General features: G+C 30.1%; 2 protein-coding genes across 2 annotated transcripts; both read left to right on the forward strand.

Annotated features, from left to right (window-relative positions):
- Window positions 1-927: 927 nt before the first annotated feature.
- On the forward strand, window positions 928-6,209 carry LOC137617104 (uncharacterized). The gene is made up of 2 exons (XM_068346944.1): window positions 928-1,318; window positions 1,867-6,209. Exon 2 carries the CDS (start codon window positions 2,781-2,783, stop codon window positions 6,207-6,209), a length of 3,429 nt encoding a protein of 1,142 aa, XP_068203045.1. The 5' UTR covers window positions 928-1,318; window positions 1,867-2,780.
- A 30-nt stretch (window positions 6,210-6,239) lies between these two features.
- On the forward strand, window positions 6,240-9,821 carry LOC137617105 (uncharacterized). Its single transcript, XM_068346945.1, has 2 exons — window positions 6,240-9,088; window positions 9,637-9,821. Exon 1 carries the CDS (start codon window positions 6,240-6,242, stop codon window positions 8,418-8,420), a length of 2,181 nt encoding a protein of 726 aa, XP_068203046.1. The 3' UTR covers window positions 8,421-9,088; window positions 9,637-9,821.
- Window positions 9,822-17,021: the final 7,200 nt, after the last annotated feature.

Raw genomic sequence — 17,021 nt, forward strand, 5'->3', positions numbered from 1 at the left:
TACATTTAACATAAGATCAATAACAAAATCCACCTGGTGTCAATGTTTTGGGTGGAATTTCAAGTTCAGGTGTTTTGGACCAATATCTTTTTGATGGAAAAGTCACATGATATAAGAATCTTGAAATCTTAATAAATTTAGTTGTTCCCCAGTTACAGTCACGGCTTATTTCCCATGAATTTTAATTCCAATAAAATGCAGCTATTCCACACTGTTCAGGAGCAGTCCGTGAGTACCTAAATCAAACATTTCTTGAGAAATCGATTGGCCGGAGAGGTCCATACATGATCCCAACAGATTTCTTCTTTTGTGGAAAACTCAAGGACAAAGTTTATAGTCGAAAATCAAGAAGTGTGGATGTTTTGAAAATGATATGAGACATATTTTAAGAAATTAATGCTCAATTGGACTTGTGCATAAAATATTTATAAAACAGTTGAAAGCAGACCTCAGAGCCGTTAAATCATGATGGAATAAAGTTTGAGCACCTGCGTTGAAGAAATTGAAGGCCTTTTGTATTTTGAATCGCAATAACATTTAAGGCCTTTTGTATTATTACTCACAGTAATATTTTAAGGTAAACCCAATATTTTTTTTGTATATATATATAATAACGAGATGAATAAAATTATTTACTGTCCACCTACTTCTGGACTAAACTGTTAAGAAAAACTGAAATTTTCATCGGATATTCTCTCTATAAATATACTGGTTTTGGCCGTATTTCACACAAGTACAAGGAACCGTTACTTTATACTTACTTAATTATTATATTTCACAGGTTGATGACCGTAAAATCACTCCTTTACGTCAATATATCCGTTTTTAACACAGCAAAAATATTGGAATAAATGTTGCCAGAAATTTATCGTTTTATTAATGATATTTTCTAACAATACACCTTTTTTGGTTATAATTTATCGTAAACCAAAATTGGAGAAGTTGAAAGTGATTTCTTTTGTTGTTAAATATAATAAATATCAAACCTTTTAAATATTATTCGTAATATTATTTTTGTCATGTTCAAGTGTAGAGCGGGGCTGACTTTAGTTCCTCTAAACAATCTTGTTATTAGTGATCTGTCGCCTAGTATTGTTTTTAAGGTGAACTGCTTGTTTACGCTGTTGGCCGAGAGCTGGAAGTTTTTGTCGAGGCGATCGGAGTTTCCAAGTCAGTCCTCAGACAAATTCCTTCTTGTATGGTGGACGTTTTTACAACTCTCGGTCATGGAAGGATAAACCCCTAGTGATACCGACACTATGCCACTTTGGGGGGTAGCAGGAGCAACAGTAATTCAGTGAACGGCAGGAGTATTGAGGTGAGTCAGCCTTTTCACATCTGAACATGAGTTGATTTGATACCCTAGCCATAATGATTTAATACATTTGATTAATTTAGTTCCCTTCTCAAGACCTTGTTAAAAATAAATCTCGGGATCAAAAGAAATTACTATTTTTCCAATTTTGTTTTCGGTTTTCTTTTTTATAGCGTTAAAAGTTAGGTTTTTTACAGTGGATTACCACTTTTATTGAAAATTCATTGTTATTCGTGGATTACCACATTAGGCTATTAGCCATTAAGTTTCGTTTTTGGTGGATTACCACTTTTATTGAAAATTCATTAATTGTTATTCGTGGATTACCACATTAGGCTATTAGCCATTAAGTTTCGTTTTTGGTGGATTACCACAGTGTATGAACAATATGTTTGTGTTTTCAAAATTACAAAATCGAATTATATCGAAGGTAATTTTAGTGAACGGATTCCCGTTTTGAGTTTTGTTTTTGTTAATACGGATTCCCGTAAGTAATTTAGTTTCCCTTTTACCTGACCAGTTTTACAGGGAGTGTTTTTTTTGTTTTTCAGATCCTGAGGGACATGATAGTCATTGGTAGGGGCTTGCTTCATACGGTTGTTTTCCGGTGAAGTAAGTTACTAACTTGAGGGAGGCAGGACAGCAATTAATCGTCTCGGTTGTCTCAACCAGTAATTTTTATCAAAAATATTAATTAAATTAATATAACTGGACTTTAAAAAACTTCTTGCTTCATTTACCTCCCTTTATTTGTTTTTTACCTTGCCATTGATAAAATATTGTGTATGGAACCCCTGGGGGGACTTGAGAAGAAATTGCTGCCTGCTGCCCTTCCTTTGGTGTTATTTAGTGTCGGTATCTTTGAGCATATTTTGTTAAAGGTTACATGAAAATCGGTGTTTTAGGCCATAGTTACGTTCGGGACTTGCAGCAGTTAGGTTATTCGTGTTTGACATACGGTGATCTTAAAGTGCCTGTTGAATTTTTTGCATTTCCTGGATTCGGATATAGAAACTTTATACTTAATCCGAAGTTGTTGGACGATTTGGCTGAATATAATCCAGAAGTGACCGTTGTATTTTTGGGTGGAAATGATATAAAGGAGAAGGTGGATTTGAATATTGTTAAAGCAGATTGTGAACGTTTTTTTGCCATTTTGAGATTAAGGTTACCAAATTCACTATTTGTTGTTGCTCACGTTGAAATTCGCCACTTGAAAAGTACTAATAGACACGGCACCCCTTCTGCAGATTTGTATAAGAAATTAGCTAGAAATTTTAATAAGTGGTTAGACCGTCAACCCTTTAAATATAAAACTTTGTTGATTAACGGTTCGTCAAAACTCGATGACCCTAGCTATTTTAAAGCTGACGGCATTCATTTAAATAGAGGGGGTTTAGACTGTCTGTTTCAGTGGATTTATAATTGTTTATCAGACATTGTAAAAGCAAATTCCTAATTAAACATGACGTCTGAATTAAAGTTGTTGATCAATTCCCGAAAATATATTCGCAAGTTAGTAACTGAATGTTATAATAAAAGGACTAATTATTGTCAGTTAACTGAATTGGAAAAGAGTAAGATTAAGTCAGAGTTACAAGATCATTTAGAATCGCTTAAAAAGTATAATAGTGAAATTCAAAGGCTCAAATGGTCTGAAGAGGAGGATGAAACCTGGCTAAATGCCGAACTTGATTCCTGTGAAAGTTATGTTGTTAAAATTCGGGAATGTACTGCTGAGCTTACACGAAATGTTTCCCCTTCTAATGTTAGTGTTGATACTGCCCGAAGTTTGTTAAAGAGTCCCACTGCTCCGCTTCCAGAATTTCGTAGCCAAGAAGGGGAGGATCTATTGAAGTTTTTTAAAGATTTTGAAGACATAACGTCTATGTTCAAATATTCAGAATATGACAAATTTATTCTGTTAAAGCAGCAAATCAGTGGAAGGGCCTTAGTACTTTTAGAATCATTAGAATCGGACAAGAAGGGTTACGTTCATGCCAAGAAATTACTAACAGAGGCCCTAGCTTCTAAAGACCTCAGAATTTTTAATACCATCAAAAAAATCTCTGAAATCAATATGAAATTAGAAAGTGACCCATTTGAATATATTTCACAGTTAAGAAATCTAACTCAAGCAGCAGAAAGTTTGTCTCTTGGACGTGAGGATTTTTTGAGGTATTTTTTCTGGCAGGGCTTAGATAATCGTTTTAAAGTACACTTAACCCAGATTACTAATTCATCAAGGCCAACATTAAAGGAAATTAATGATAATTTCTTTGAGGCCTGTGAAAGATTTAATGAGCAAAGTAAGAGGTCTAATGTAGGAAATAAATTGCATGATAATCATAATCATAGGAAGAATAGTGCAAGTTATGCTGCAAGTGTTAGTTCCCTAAGGAAACCGTCAAATTTCTTTCCTTGTGTCTTGTGTACCACAGAAGGCAAACCCGCCTCGCATCCTATTTATAAATGTGAAATTTTTTCGGATGTTACCACTAAGCTTGACAAAATTCAATCTTTAAATGGGTGTTGTAAGTGTGCAAGCTTGAGTCACACTACTGACAAATGTAACTTTAAATTTAAGATGAAATGTAAGTTTTGTAAAGCATGGCACTTTAGTTTCCTCTGTAAGAATAGTAAAAAATCAGCATCTGCTAATGATAATAGAAAATCTGAATCTCCTAAGACTTCCTCGAAAAAGGATAATAAGAATTCGTCCATGGAATCTAATAATAACGTAGTTATAATGGAGGCTCTTAAAAGTAATTTGGACTGTGATTCCAGCATTCTCCCTACCTTTTCTTGTAGCATCCAAAACAGAAGCATAAGAGCATTGAAGGATGATGGAAGTCAGTTAAATCTGATTAGTGAGGAACTAGCCAATGCTTTGGATTTAAAGGTATTACAAGCCAAGGTTGAATTGAGAATAAATGGTATTAATGTTTCTCAGAAATATGCCTCAAAACTAGTGGAATTTGAAATTATAATTGGTAATGCTATTCACAAAATAGAGGCATTATGTATCCCATCTATTAACATAAAGTTGAAATTAAAAGGTTTGGGCAAAGTGGTTTACGGTTTCCAGACGAAAGGGTATGTGTTGGTTGATGAGTTCCTAACGCCTAATAGTGATTGCATTGAGAATATTGATTTGATTTTGGGAACTAAATCAGGATATTGTTTACCACTCACAGAAGTAGTTTTTGGTAGGAATAGCAGGTCTATGTATGCTATGACCCCGTTTGGTGTCCTTCTTAAAGGTGAAATTGACACCTTATTGAAGGATATTCCTTATCTACATCCGTCCTCCTCGGTTATAAATTGTCATCAGTATGTTACTGGTTTGGGTGTAAAGATAGATAAACCGTCTTCTCTGGATAAGTGTGAAGTTGATTATCCTATTAAGGTTTCAGAATTCAGTGTAATCGATGAAAAAGGCAATGTAATTCGTTCAGAGTTAGATAAAGCCACAGATGATGTGCTTGCCAATAGTTGTAATAAATATATTCACTTGGACAATGAGGTTTATGATTTGGAGAATTCAGAGCTGCATGATCAGCTTGTCAAATATTGTTTGGATCACACTATTCAGAATGAGGAGGGTAGATTAGTTATGCCACTTTTGTGGAATGCAAAAGTATCTCATATGCTTGGTAGAAATTTTCATTTGGCTAAAGTTATTTTGGAATCTAATCTTAAAAAACTAAAGAGAAATCCATCTCATTTACAGTTAATGAATGAAGCCCTAAAAGAACAGGAAAGGGTTGGAATAATAGAAAGGATTCCTAATCTTGACCAGTTTGTACATGAACACCCAGAACACTCTTTTTTGCCTCATATGGGTGTGTTCAAATTGAATCGTGAAACTACCAAATGTAGAGTTGTGTTTCTATCAAACTTGTGTGAAAGAAACTCAACCAAGGGTCAGACAATAAGTCATAACCAGGCCATACATGCAGGTCCATGCCTAAATCAGAAACTTTCTTCATCATTATTACATTTAAGGTTTGATAAATTGTTAGTATGCTTTGATATATGTAAGGCCTTTAACCAGATTGCATTAAGTGATGTTGATGCTAATAGACTTTGTTTTTTATGGTATAAAAATGTTGAGAAGGGAGATTTTACCATTGTTGCATATCGGAATGTTAGGTTGAGCTTCGGCTTAAGATGTTCCCCAACTTTGTTGATGCTCGGTCTTTACAAGATTTTGATTTTAGATGCTGAGCATGATGAAAACCAGTTGAAGGAGTTGAAAAGGTGCATTTATTCTTTGTCTTATATGGACAATTGTGCTTTTAGTGCAAATGAAATTGAAAATCTGCACTGGGCATATTCTGTGGTAGGATCTATATTTTCTCCTTATGGTTTTGATTTACAACAGTTCGTTACTAATGACAGGTCCCTACAGGGAGAAATAGATTCCTGCACAGGTTCTGAAACGGTAGAGGTTGTTAAACTTCTTGGTATGCAGTGGAATCGATCACTTGATTGTCTGTTAGCAAATAAATTTCAGTTGAATGGTAAGGCTAAAACTAAGAGGGAAATTTTAAGTACCATTGCCTCTCACTTTGATCTTTTTGGTATTACTGGTCCCATCCTAAATCGAAGCAGATTATTTCTTCATGGTCTTCAGTGTGATAGAAATTTAGGATGGGACGATCAATTATCACCAGAGTTACGTAAAGAATGGCATAATATTGCTAATCAGGCCAATTCTGCTCCTGATATTGCTATTGATAGATTTGTTGGACGTAGGGATGGAAAATTTCATTTGGCTGCTTGCTGTGATAGCTCTAAATTACTTTATGGTGTTGTTGTGTACATCATTGATATTGATTCTATGTCGTCTAGTTTTGTGATGGCAAAAAATCGTATGATAAATAGGTAGTTGGAAAGTAAAAGCATTCCATCTTTGGAGATGCAGGGAGTAGCCTTTGCAACGGAAGTGGTTTTAGATTTGTATAACGAATTAGCTGGACCATTATGCATCAATCCTTTAAATGTTGTTGGCCTTCATGTGTTTTCGGATAGTCAGGTAGCGCTCTCTTGGTTGAATTCGTCTACTAATAAATTGTCAAAAATGCAGAAACGGTCAGTTTTTGTGATGAATCGAATTCAGCATGTAGAGAACTTATGTGCAAAACACCCCGTCCATTTTGCTTTTGTTGGAGGGAATGAAAATCCTGCAGATGCCATAACTCGTTGCCTTTCATATCGTAAGTTGATGCAAACCAATTTCTATTCTGGTCCTGAATGTTTTAAGGAAAAAGAAACTTTCCTATGTAGTGAAAATGGTAATGTATCATTTATGGTTCCAAATCCTTATGCAGAGTGCAAGCTGGATAATAGTTCAGAAATAGAGGAGTCTGTGTGTACTAGTTCCAATGTTATGGCCATGTCAGATAATTTTGAATATTTTCTTAAATTTGAAGAATTTTCCAGTTTTGATTTACTTGTATCTATTTATGAGAAAGTTATTCTTTTCGTAGAGAAGTTAAAAGGTCGTTTGAAAGCTAAGGACTCCAATAAATTTGCTCAATTAGAATTAAAGAGCAATAGTATACATGAAAGAGCTTGCAAGTTAGTTATACTACAGGATCAACGGGCACATTTCCCTGAGGTTTTTACATATTTCAGCTGTTCTACCCAAAGAAAAAAAGACATGCCTAACATAGTAGGTCAGCTTAATGTTTACGTTGACAACGATGGTTTGCTTAGAGTACGTAGCAAGTGTGACAAACTCATTCGGAGACATGGTTTTCCTTTGTTGCTGGCTAAAAATAGCCATCTAACTTCCCTGATTGTGCATAACCTGCACAAAAAGCTCAACCATACGGGATGTTACTCTGTTTTGTCAGAAATGAGAAAGCGGTTTTACGTACCGTCCTATTTTTCAGTGGTTAAGAGAAACCTTAGAGAATGTGTTTTTTGTCGTAGCTTTAAGTCAAGAACCATCAGTATTAATCAATCTCCCTACAGGAAATGGAGAGTGTCACCACCTAATGTCCCCTTTAGATATTTATTTATGGATTTCATTGGCCCATTGAGCGTTAAACAACAGGGTAAGAAAGGAAAAATCTATCTACTATGTATCACTTGTATGTGGAGTAGAGCAGTTAATTTGATTATTTGTTTAGATCTTTCTGTTAAAGAATTTCTTAGAGCCTTTCAGATTCATTGTTTCCAGTTTGGAATCCCTGAATATTGTATTAGTGACCTAGGCTCCCAACTAGTCTCTGCCTCTAATATAATTATTGACTACATCAAAGATCATGAGACTCAGTCATATTTTGAACGCAATGGGGTCCAATCTTTAAAGTTTGACCAATTTGTCAAGGGTCATAGTCAGTTAGGTTCGATGGTGGAAGTATGTGTTAAACTTGTTAAAAGATTGATCTATGGAGCTATTGGTAAGAATGTCTTGGAATACCATGATTTTGAGTTCTTAATTCAACAAGTCATTCATTTAGTCAATCGTAGGCCAATAGCATTTAAAGAAGCCTTAAGGGATCAGATTGGCGATGACATTCCAGAACCTATCACCCCAGAAAATTTGATTCATGGGTACGATCTGATATCGGTTAATATAATTCCCGAATTGCATGAGGGGAGAGACCCTGACTGGATTCCTGAAAATTATTCTCAATCAAAGTTTAAGCAAGATTACAATCAATTGCAAAAGGTGAGAAACAATTTAGTTAAACTATATCAGGAAGAATTTATTGCTAATCTAATACATCAGGCTGTAGATGTCCCTGATAGATACAAGCCAGTCACTCATAATAAGATCTCACCTGGAGATATTGTACTGCTTAAGGAAAATTTCACTAAGCCAAATGACTACCCGATGGGCGTTGTAAAAGAAATTTTTACAAATACTTTGGGTGAGGTTACTGGTGCCACTATCCTTAAAGGGAAAACCCAAGAACTTGTGAAGAGACATTCATCAGTCATTATCCCACTTCTCACCCGGAAAGATGAAATTCAGAATAATTCTAAGGTTGATGTACAGGATTCTCAAGTACCCAAGGATACTAGAGTTAAACGCCAGGCTGCTATTGACAGCTCGGAGCGGACTAGAAAAATCTTGGAAGCCTAAAATGATTTGTTTCGGGTGAATAAGAGAATCTTTACTTGTAAATAGTTATTATATAGAGTATTTGGTTGGGCATTTAACTGTCAATAATGTCATGTTATATTTAAATTTTAATATACCTTTGTATATTGAATGTATTAAATATTTTTTGTAATTTAATGTTTTCAACTTTTCTTGTTTTGGGGATCCTATTTATCATGAATTTCTGTATTCAATTTATTTAGTTTATATAAATAAATTGAATCCCCTCCCCCCAGTGTAGAAAATAATTTATCGTAAACCAAAATTGGAGAAGTTGAAAGTGATTTCTTTTGTTGTTAAATATAATAAATATCAAACCTTTTAAATATTATTCGTAATATTATTTTTGTCATGTTCAAGTGTAGAGCGGGGCTGACTTTAGTTCCTCTAAACAATCTTGTTATTAGTGATCTGTCGCCTAGTATTGTTTTTAAGGTGAACTGCTTGTTTACGCTGTTGGCCGAGAGCTGGAAGTTTTTGTCGAGGCGATCGGAGTTTCCAAGTCAGTCCTCAGACAAATTCCTTCTTGTATGGTGGACGTTTTTACAACTCTCGGTCATGGAAGGATAAACCCCTAGTGATACCGACACTATGCCACTTTGGGGGGTAGCAGGAGCAACAGTAATTCAGTGAACGGCAGGAGTATTGAGGTGAGTCAGCCTTTTCACATCTGAACATGAGTTGATTTGATACCCTAGCCATAATGATTTAATACATTTGATTAATTTAGTTCCCTTCTCAAGACCTTGTTAAAAATAAATCTCGGGATCAAAAGAAATTACTATTTTTCCAATTTTGTTTTCGGTTTTCTTTTTTATAGCGTTAAAAGTTAGGTTTTTTACAGTGGATTACCACTTTTATTGAAAATTCATTGTTATTCGTGGATTACCACATTAGGCTATTAGCCATTAAGTTTCGTTTTTGGTGGATTACCACTTTTATTGAAAATTCATTAATTGTTATTCGTGGATTACCACATTAGGCTATTAGCCATTAAGTTTCGTTTTTGGTGGATTACCACAGTGTATGAACAATATGTTTGTGTTTTCAAAATTACAAAATCGAATTATATCGAAGGTAATTTTAGTGAACGGATTCCCGTTTTGAGTTTTGTTTTTGTTAATACGGATTCCCGTAAGTAATTTAGTTTCCCTTTTACCTGACCAGTTTTACAGGGAGTGTTTTTTTTGTTTTTCAGATCCTGAGGGACATGATAGTCATTGGTAGGGGCTTGCTTCATACGGTTGTTTTCCGGTGAAGTAAGTTACTAACTTGAGGGAGGCAGGACAGCAATTAATCGTCTCGGTTGTCTCAACCAGTAATTTTTATCAAAAATATTAATTAAATTAATATAACTGGACTTTAAAAAACTTCTTGCTTCATTTACCTCCCTTTATTTGTTTTTTACCTTGCCATTGATAAAATATTGTGTAATAAATGTTGCCAGAAATTTATCGTTTTATTAATGATATTTTCTAACAATACACCTTTTTTGGTTATATATATAAATATATACACACATATATATATATATATATATATATATATATATATATATATATATATATATATATATATATATATATATATATATATATATATACATATATATATATATATATATATATATATATATATATATATATATATATATATATATATATATATATATATATATATATATATATATATATATATATATAATATCTTTATATATATATATATATATATATATATATATATATATATATATATATATATATATATATATATATATATATATATATATATATATATATATATATATATATATATATATATATATATATGTGTGTGTATATGTATATCCACATACACACACACATATATATATATATATATATATATATATATATATATATATATATATATATATATATATATATATATATATATACACACATATATATATATATATATATATATATATATATATATATATATATATATATATATATTCATTCATATATATGTATATATATATATATATATATATATATATATATATATATATATATATATATATATATATATATATATATATATATATATATATATATATATACATATATATGTGTATATATGTATATATATATATATATATATATATATATATATATATATATATATATATATATATATATATATATATACATATATTTATATATATATTTATATATATAAATATATGTACATATATATATATATATATATATATATATATATATATATATATATATATATATATATATATATATATATATATATATATTTATATATATATATATATATGTATATATATATAAATATATATACATATATATATATATATATATATACATACATTCATATATATATGTATATATATATGTGGTGCTGTTTAAGAAAAACGTACAATTAGTATTAAAAATGCATATTTAGTGTAAACGTCAATGGGGTATATAATTTAATGTAAACGATCATATTTTGTTAAATTTCTTAGCCTATTAAAGATAATTGGCAATTGTGATTAAGGAAAAATAAGAAAATAAGGGTATGATTTTTATTAAATTTAACTTACTAAAAGACACTTTGGACCAATTATACGAGATGTCCTCGTCCTTTTTTTTTATTACTTATAGATACAGTCATTTTAAAAAATAAAAAAACCCTTTTTAAACAAATAGTCATCACTAAAACAGAACCCACCTATCTATCTCCTAGTGTATATAATGAAAAATATCGCAAAGCAAAAAATAACTCGTTCAATCTACCCATAATAACCTTTTAACCTGACATATTTCACATTTCCTTTTTTTTATTTTTTGGATCACTACAATTTTCTAGTTTTATTTTTTTTTTATAACAATTCCCCCCCCCCAATCTAAAAAAAAAATTTTTGGTATCACACACCAATATGAAAGCTGCTTTTTTATGGTGACTACCATCATTTTCCTGCCTAGTACGAATTAGATATAAACAAACAATGGCTTCTTTACAACAAAACTTGATAATCAACGAAGAAGAAAAAGAAAAATTATTACCACCCCCAAAGAAGGAAAACAACATTGAACAAAACTTGATGATCAACGAAGAAGAAAAAGAAAAATTATTACCACCCTCAAAGAAGGAAAACAACACCAAACAAAAAGTGATAACCAGCGAAGAAATAGATACGTCGTTAATGACGTTTAAACTTCCTTATGATGATGAGGATCATACGTATCACATAAGGTTTTACGATTAAAATTAACCCAGTTTAATGTAAAATGTATTTATTTGAAATTCAAAATGTAAGCAAAAAGACGACATCCACTGGATGTTGCCCATTCCCTTTGTATTGGGACCAAAACTATTTTTTCACGCCAATCTATTGTCATTAAATAACAAAAATAAAGCGGGGTTTCGTGGTTTTTTGATAATTGTTTTTCTTTAACATCATCATTTGCCCCCGTAAAATATAAATCAAAAAAACGTTCCTGTAAAAATAATATGACATTCAATAAAGTTATATCACCAAAAAAACTTTCTTTGTCCTTTTTATTTCCGCGTGAATTGTTTGTAACAAAATTAGTACCTTCTTTTCCTTTAGAAATGATGAAACTCTCAATATCATTTATATGTAGAGGATTTATATTATAAGCCCCATACATTTTTATAATATCTAAAAGCCCAAATGGTTTAACTGATAATATTTCTGTATAACCAGTAGAAGACCCATTTTTGTGTGCATAATTATCTATTAAAATTGATCGCATACGTTTATATTGGGGAAACAAAGATACAAGATAGGCGTGTGATTTACATTTACCTTTATATTTCAAACTAGATTCTTGACAATGTTTTCTAGATAAAACATGGTCAAAATAATGTGCAATATTCAATAATATAAGATTTTGCTTAATGTATAAATCTGTTCCTGCTGTCCACATAATAATCACATTATTTGTGTTAACAGATTTAATAAAATTTAAAAATTCTAGCATAAAGGGGCGAGTATAAGTACTTCGTAGATTGTTAGTACAATTATTCTCTAAAATATACATATCGTCATACACAGCTAGAGTATTATCAAAGTCAATTACAAAAAGAACGGGCGCTAAAGGTGATTCTTCTACAAAGCCCGATAAATCCGTTTGAAAAAAATCTTCAGATAAATCATCCTCGATATTGTCCTCACCTTTTAATAATAAGGTTGGATTTTCTTTATTGTGTTCTGACTTTTTATTTAATAAATTAGGATAGTGGTATAAGAAAGAATTACTCGTATTTTGCTTATTCATTTTGAATTATGGAGGATGCAGATAATTTTTTAAAATATAAAAAAAAAACAAAGAAAAATAAAGACAAAATTGTTTTAAATGATATCAACACAAAAAATGGTTGCAATGACGATTATAGTTATGAGGATATGTTAAATTTTGTATTAAGCAAATTACCCATAAACGAAAAAAACAAAACAACCAAAAAGTTTAAAATAAAAAAACCTGTATTGTTTTATTCGGGAAAAAAAACTTTGTACTCAAATTTTTTTGAAACCTGTTATAATTTGAATAGAGAAAATGCACACGTTTTACAATATATTTCATCTGAACTTGGTTGTATTAATACAAGTATAAACTCTAACAATGAATTGGTCCTGCGTGGGAAGTATACATTAAATGATATGGAAAATATTTTAAGGTCCTATGCAAAGAAATTTATAAGATGTAAAACTTGCGAGACCCTTAATACAATTATGAAAAAGGATAAGAAATCCAGGTTAATGTATAATCAGTGTATTGAGTGTGGGTCTGTATTCCACCTCGAATGCATTCAAACTAAATATTATCAAGCTTTTATTAAAACGTAACTATAGGTGGTTTGTTTTACGTTTCCTATACTAAATTTATGAATTGGGTTATGATTATGTTATTTGTGTGAAATCGTTGCTTATCTTTTTATTTTTAATTAATCCTTTAATTAGGAATCCGTTGTTTTGTATGAAATTCAAATATAAATAATTTATATTAAATAAACAAAAAATATTATTATTCATTTTTTCTATATATATATAACAAAAACAAGAGATACATATATATTATACGTGTATATATTGATCGGTCAATTCTCTTGAATTAAACATTTAGTTATAAAGACCATGTTTTTATTAAAGAAGGAAAGTGATGGTGTTTACTATCGGGTTTCGGATGAATATAAAATTACTAGCAATGATCAAATTTTTCGTGGATATGGTGTAGAACATGTAACAACAACAGTACGCGGTAGAAATTTTGAAGATTTTGTCTATATAACGATGGTAATTCCCTGTCCCATTCAATTTTCTTGTATTAAAGAAAAATTATTGACACTTAAAGATGATTATTATTATGAATGCCACGAAAATCATCAAGCATTTGCTAATTTTATAAATAATAATTCATATGGACGCTTGATATCTTTATATAATAAAATTGATATAAATTCTTTAAAAGATAACCAGAAATTGAATGTTGTATTTTTACAGGCCTTTATATTACTTAATAAATATGATCGATATTTTGAGACTATTCATAAAGCTTGTGTGTTAAGTAATTTTAAAAATATAAAAGAATTTTTTCCAAATTTTAATATTGATTTATGTAGAACTACAAATTTATATACAAATTACCACAGAAAAGATATATTTGAATATATTTAAAAAAAAAATGGATTCGATGTTTGTATTGTACGAAGGGATACAATGAAAAAATGTTTTGAACTTATTTGTGAATTTATTAAAAAAAAGGAAATAAAAGATGCACCAGACGATTTCTTGGACAAATTTAAAAAATTTTTAAGTATAGGAGTCTCATATAATTATTTGGATGCGCAGAAAAATGATAAACCGAATCAATATGAAGATAAATTATTTATAACACCAAACACGGTGCCATTATTTTCTTATGATATGCACGCAAATTTGTGCCTGGAAATATATGATAAATTTGGCGCTCTTTGTGGAGAAGCAGTTAATACATATATTTCAAATATGTTTCATGTATTACTTGATGGGCTTCCAAATGTTATTATGTTGAACGAAAAAGATCACTTAAGATTTGATAAAAGTATATCTAAGGTAGCAACCAATCATTTAAAGCGGAGACAATTAAATATCCATAATATGCCAAACATCGACCCCCAAAGGTATCCAGTATATATTTTCAATGCTCGATTTATATTATTGTTCACATAATACTTTCCACGACGACAACGCGGTAGAATTATCTAAAAAGTTAATAAAAAAACAAAATTGGATAGAATATATTTTAAAGGACAAAAAGATTATTAGTGAGATATATGTAGTTATATCTAAACCAGAACTTTTAACAATTGAAACATATATAAATACGTTATTTAATAAAGATGTAAAGTTTGATTATATTATTTCAAATCACCACAAATCTTCTAATTATTTAAATGATAAAGCCCTTAATATGTGTGAAAATGTTATTACAAAATATTTTCCATATTCTCAAAATTTTTTTCGAGATCAACAGTTACGATTATATAAGTTTGAAGATTATAGGCGCGCGTTGGGAAAGTCTTACTTTCCTTGTTCCGTTGATGATATGTACAATTATCACAAACACATATATAATTATGTGATGAGTTATGAAAATTTAGAATTTTTGGGCAGTAATTATAATCACAATAATGACACATTGGATTTATACAGTTGTAACCTGTACCCCAGTGATAGGAGGATCAACAAATATATAACCCTTTACAGAAAAGAAGATGATGATAGTGATAATGAAAATAAAAATAAAAGGATCCGTACCTAATCATACTCGAAACAAAGGGAATGAAATGGTCCTACTTTACTGATTGTTTTTTTTATTTTATTTGTTGTCATCTCATTATTTAATTGATTTTAAAAAGATTATTGGTTATTGTAAGACAATGATATATAAGTCAACCAATCTTTGTGTATCGTAGTTTTTTGTTGGTTTCAAATGTTTCGCTTTCCGTTTACGCTTCTGAAGAGCATTGGTATTATGAAATGAAGTCAAACTATTTTGATATCTTGTAATAAAATTTGTTTAAAATTTTCTTGGTTGATTTCCATTTCCTCGTGATAATTATTTTCTTTATAGACATCTAATTGTTTTATAATTATAGCATTATTTTTCGCCAATGTTTTTAAATCATTGGAAATATTATACATATTCACACTTAACCCATTAGTTCCATGGTCAAAAGCATTTGAATCACCCAAACATATATTTAAAATATTACTTTTTACTCTGAACAATTTATCATTTGATAATGGTTTTTCAATGGTTTTGTTTTGTAATTCCTTTTTTGTTATTTTTGTACATACAAAGGCACAATTAGATATATTTTCGTCTTTATTTAACACGCAAATCTCATTATCATTGGTTAAACAAATTCTTTCGGGGACGTGTTTTTTATCATACAAATCAAATAAATCTGTAAATATTGATTTTCTTATAGAGGTTAAAAGCGTCTTTGGGCGAAGGGTATTATTTTTTGTTCTTAATTCTAAGATATTACTATCATTATTTATCAGAAAATTATAAACTGAAATATTTTCAGTTTTTATTTCCATAGGAGCCAAAGAATTCATAAAATCTCCAATAATAATTCGAATGCGGTTATGTATAGCAAATAAATCTATTTTCCCTTTAATTATTTCTTGTTCTGATGGAATTATACAATAACAAACATCATTATAACAAACCTTTCCCTTTTTTATTAAAAATATCCAAATTGTATCGAATAGCTTAATGTTTTGTATAGTATTTTCCCAATATTTTATTACATTAGACTGAAGTAAAAATACATCAATTGGATCAATACAACCACTAACACATCGTATAGTAGGATTTCGATCTTGATGGTTCTCAATTTCATATACATTTGGAAAACTATATAAGTTTTCTTTGATATATTTGAGAATTTCTGTTTCTCTGACCCGAAATAAAGTATTTCTGGAAGGAAGATAATCTACTACTTTTTTCTCTTGAATTTCTTCTGAGATGGAATTTTTATGAGGTATATAGTATCCTCGTCATTCATTTTATTGAATTTTGTATATTTTCCCATTAACCATACAACATTAATATTTCCACACATAATATCCTCAAAATTATAAATGGTTTCTTCGGTGTTATAAATATTTTCATGAATATTATACTCTATAGTTTTTGCTTTATTGTGGTCATGAATATTTTGCATAACATTTGTTGAAAGTTTCAAGACTTCACTTATTATATCTTCATTCAACACTACGATACCGTTGTCTATTTTATAACTTACATTCATACACGAATTATTTTCACTATTTTCATTTAAATCCTTAATAAAATTTTGATATTTGTTAATATCTAAATAAGGATTCTCCTTCAGTTCTGATGCCTTTATTTGTTCAATTCTGTTTTTTGATAAGGGCTTTGAAATAGTTTTTTCTTGTATTTCATAACAAGTTGGCGTAAAATATAAAAATATGTTTCATCGTTGTGAGTATCGTTATATCCTCCAATTATCCAAAACTGGTCTTGGTTTTTATTAAGTATAAAA

This window comes from Palaemon carinicauda, chromosome 23 (assembly GCF_036898095.1).
Source record: "Palaemon carinicauda isolate YSFRI2023 chromosome 23, ASM3689809v2, whole genome shotgun sequence".
Lineage (NCBI taxonomy): Eukaryota > Metazoa > Arthropoda > Malacostraca > Decapoda > Palaemonidae > Palaemon > Palaemon carinicauda.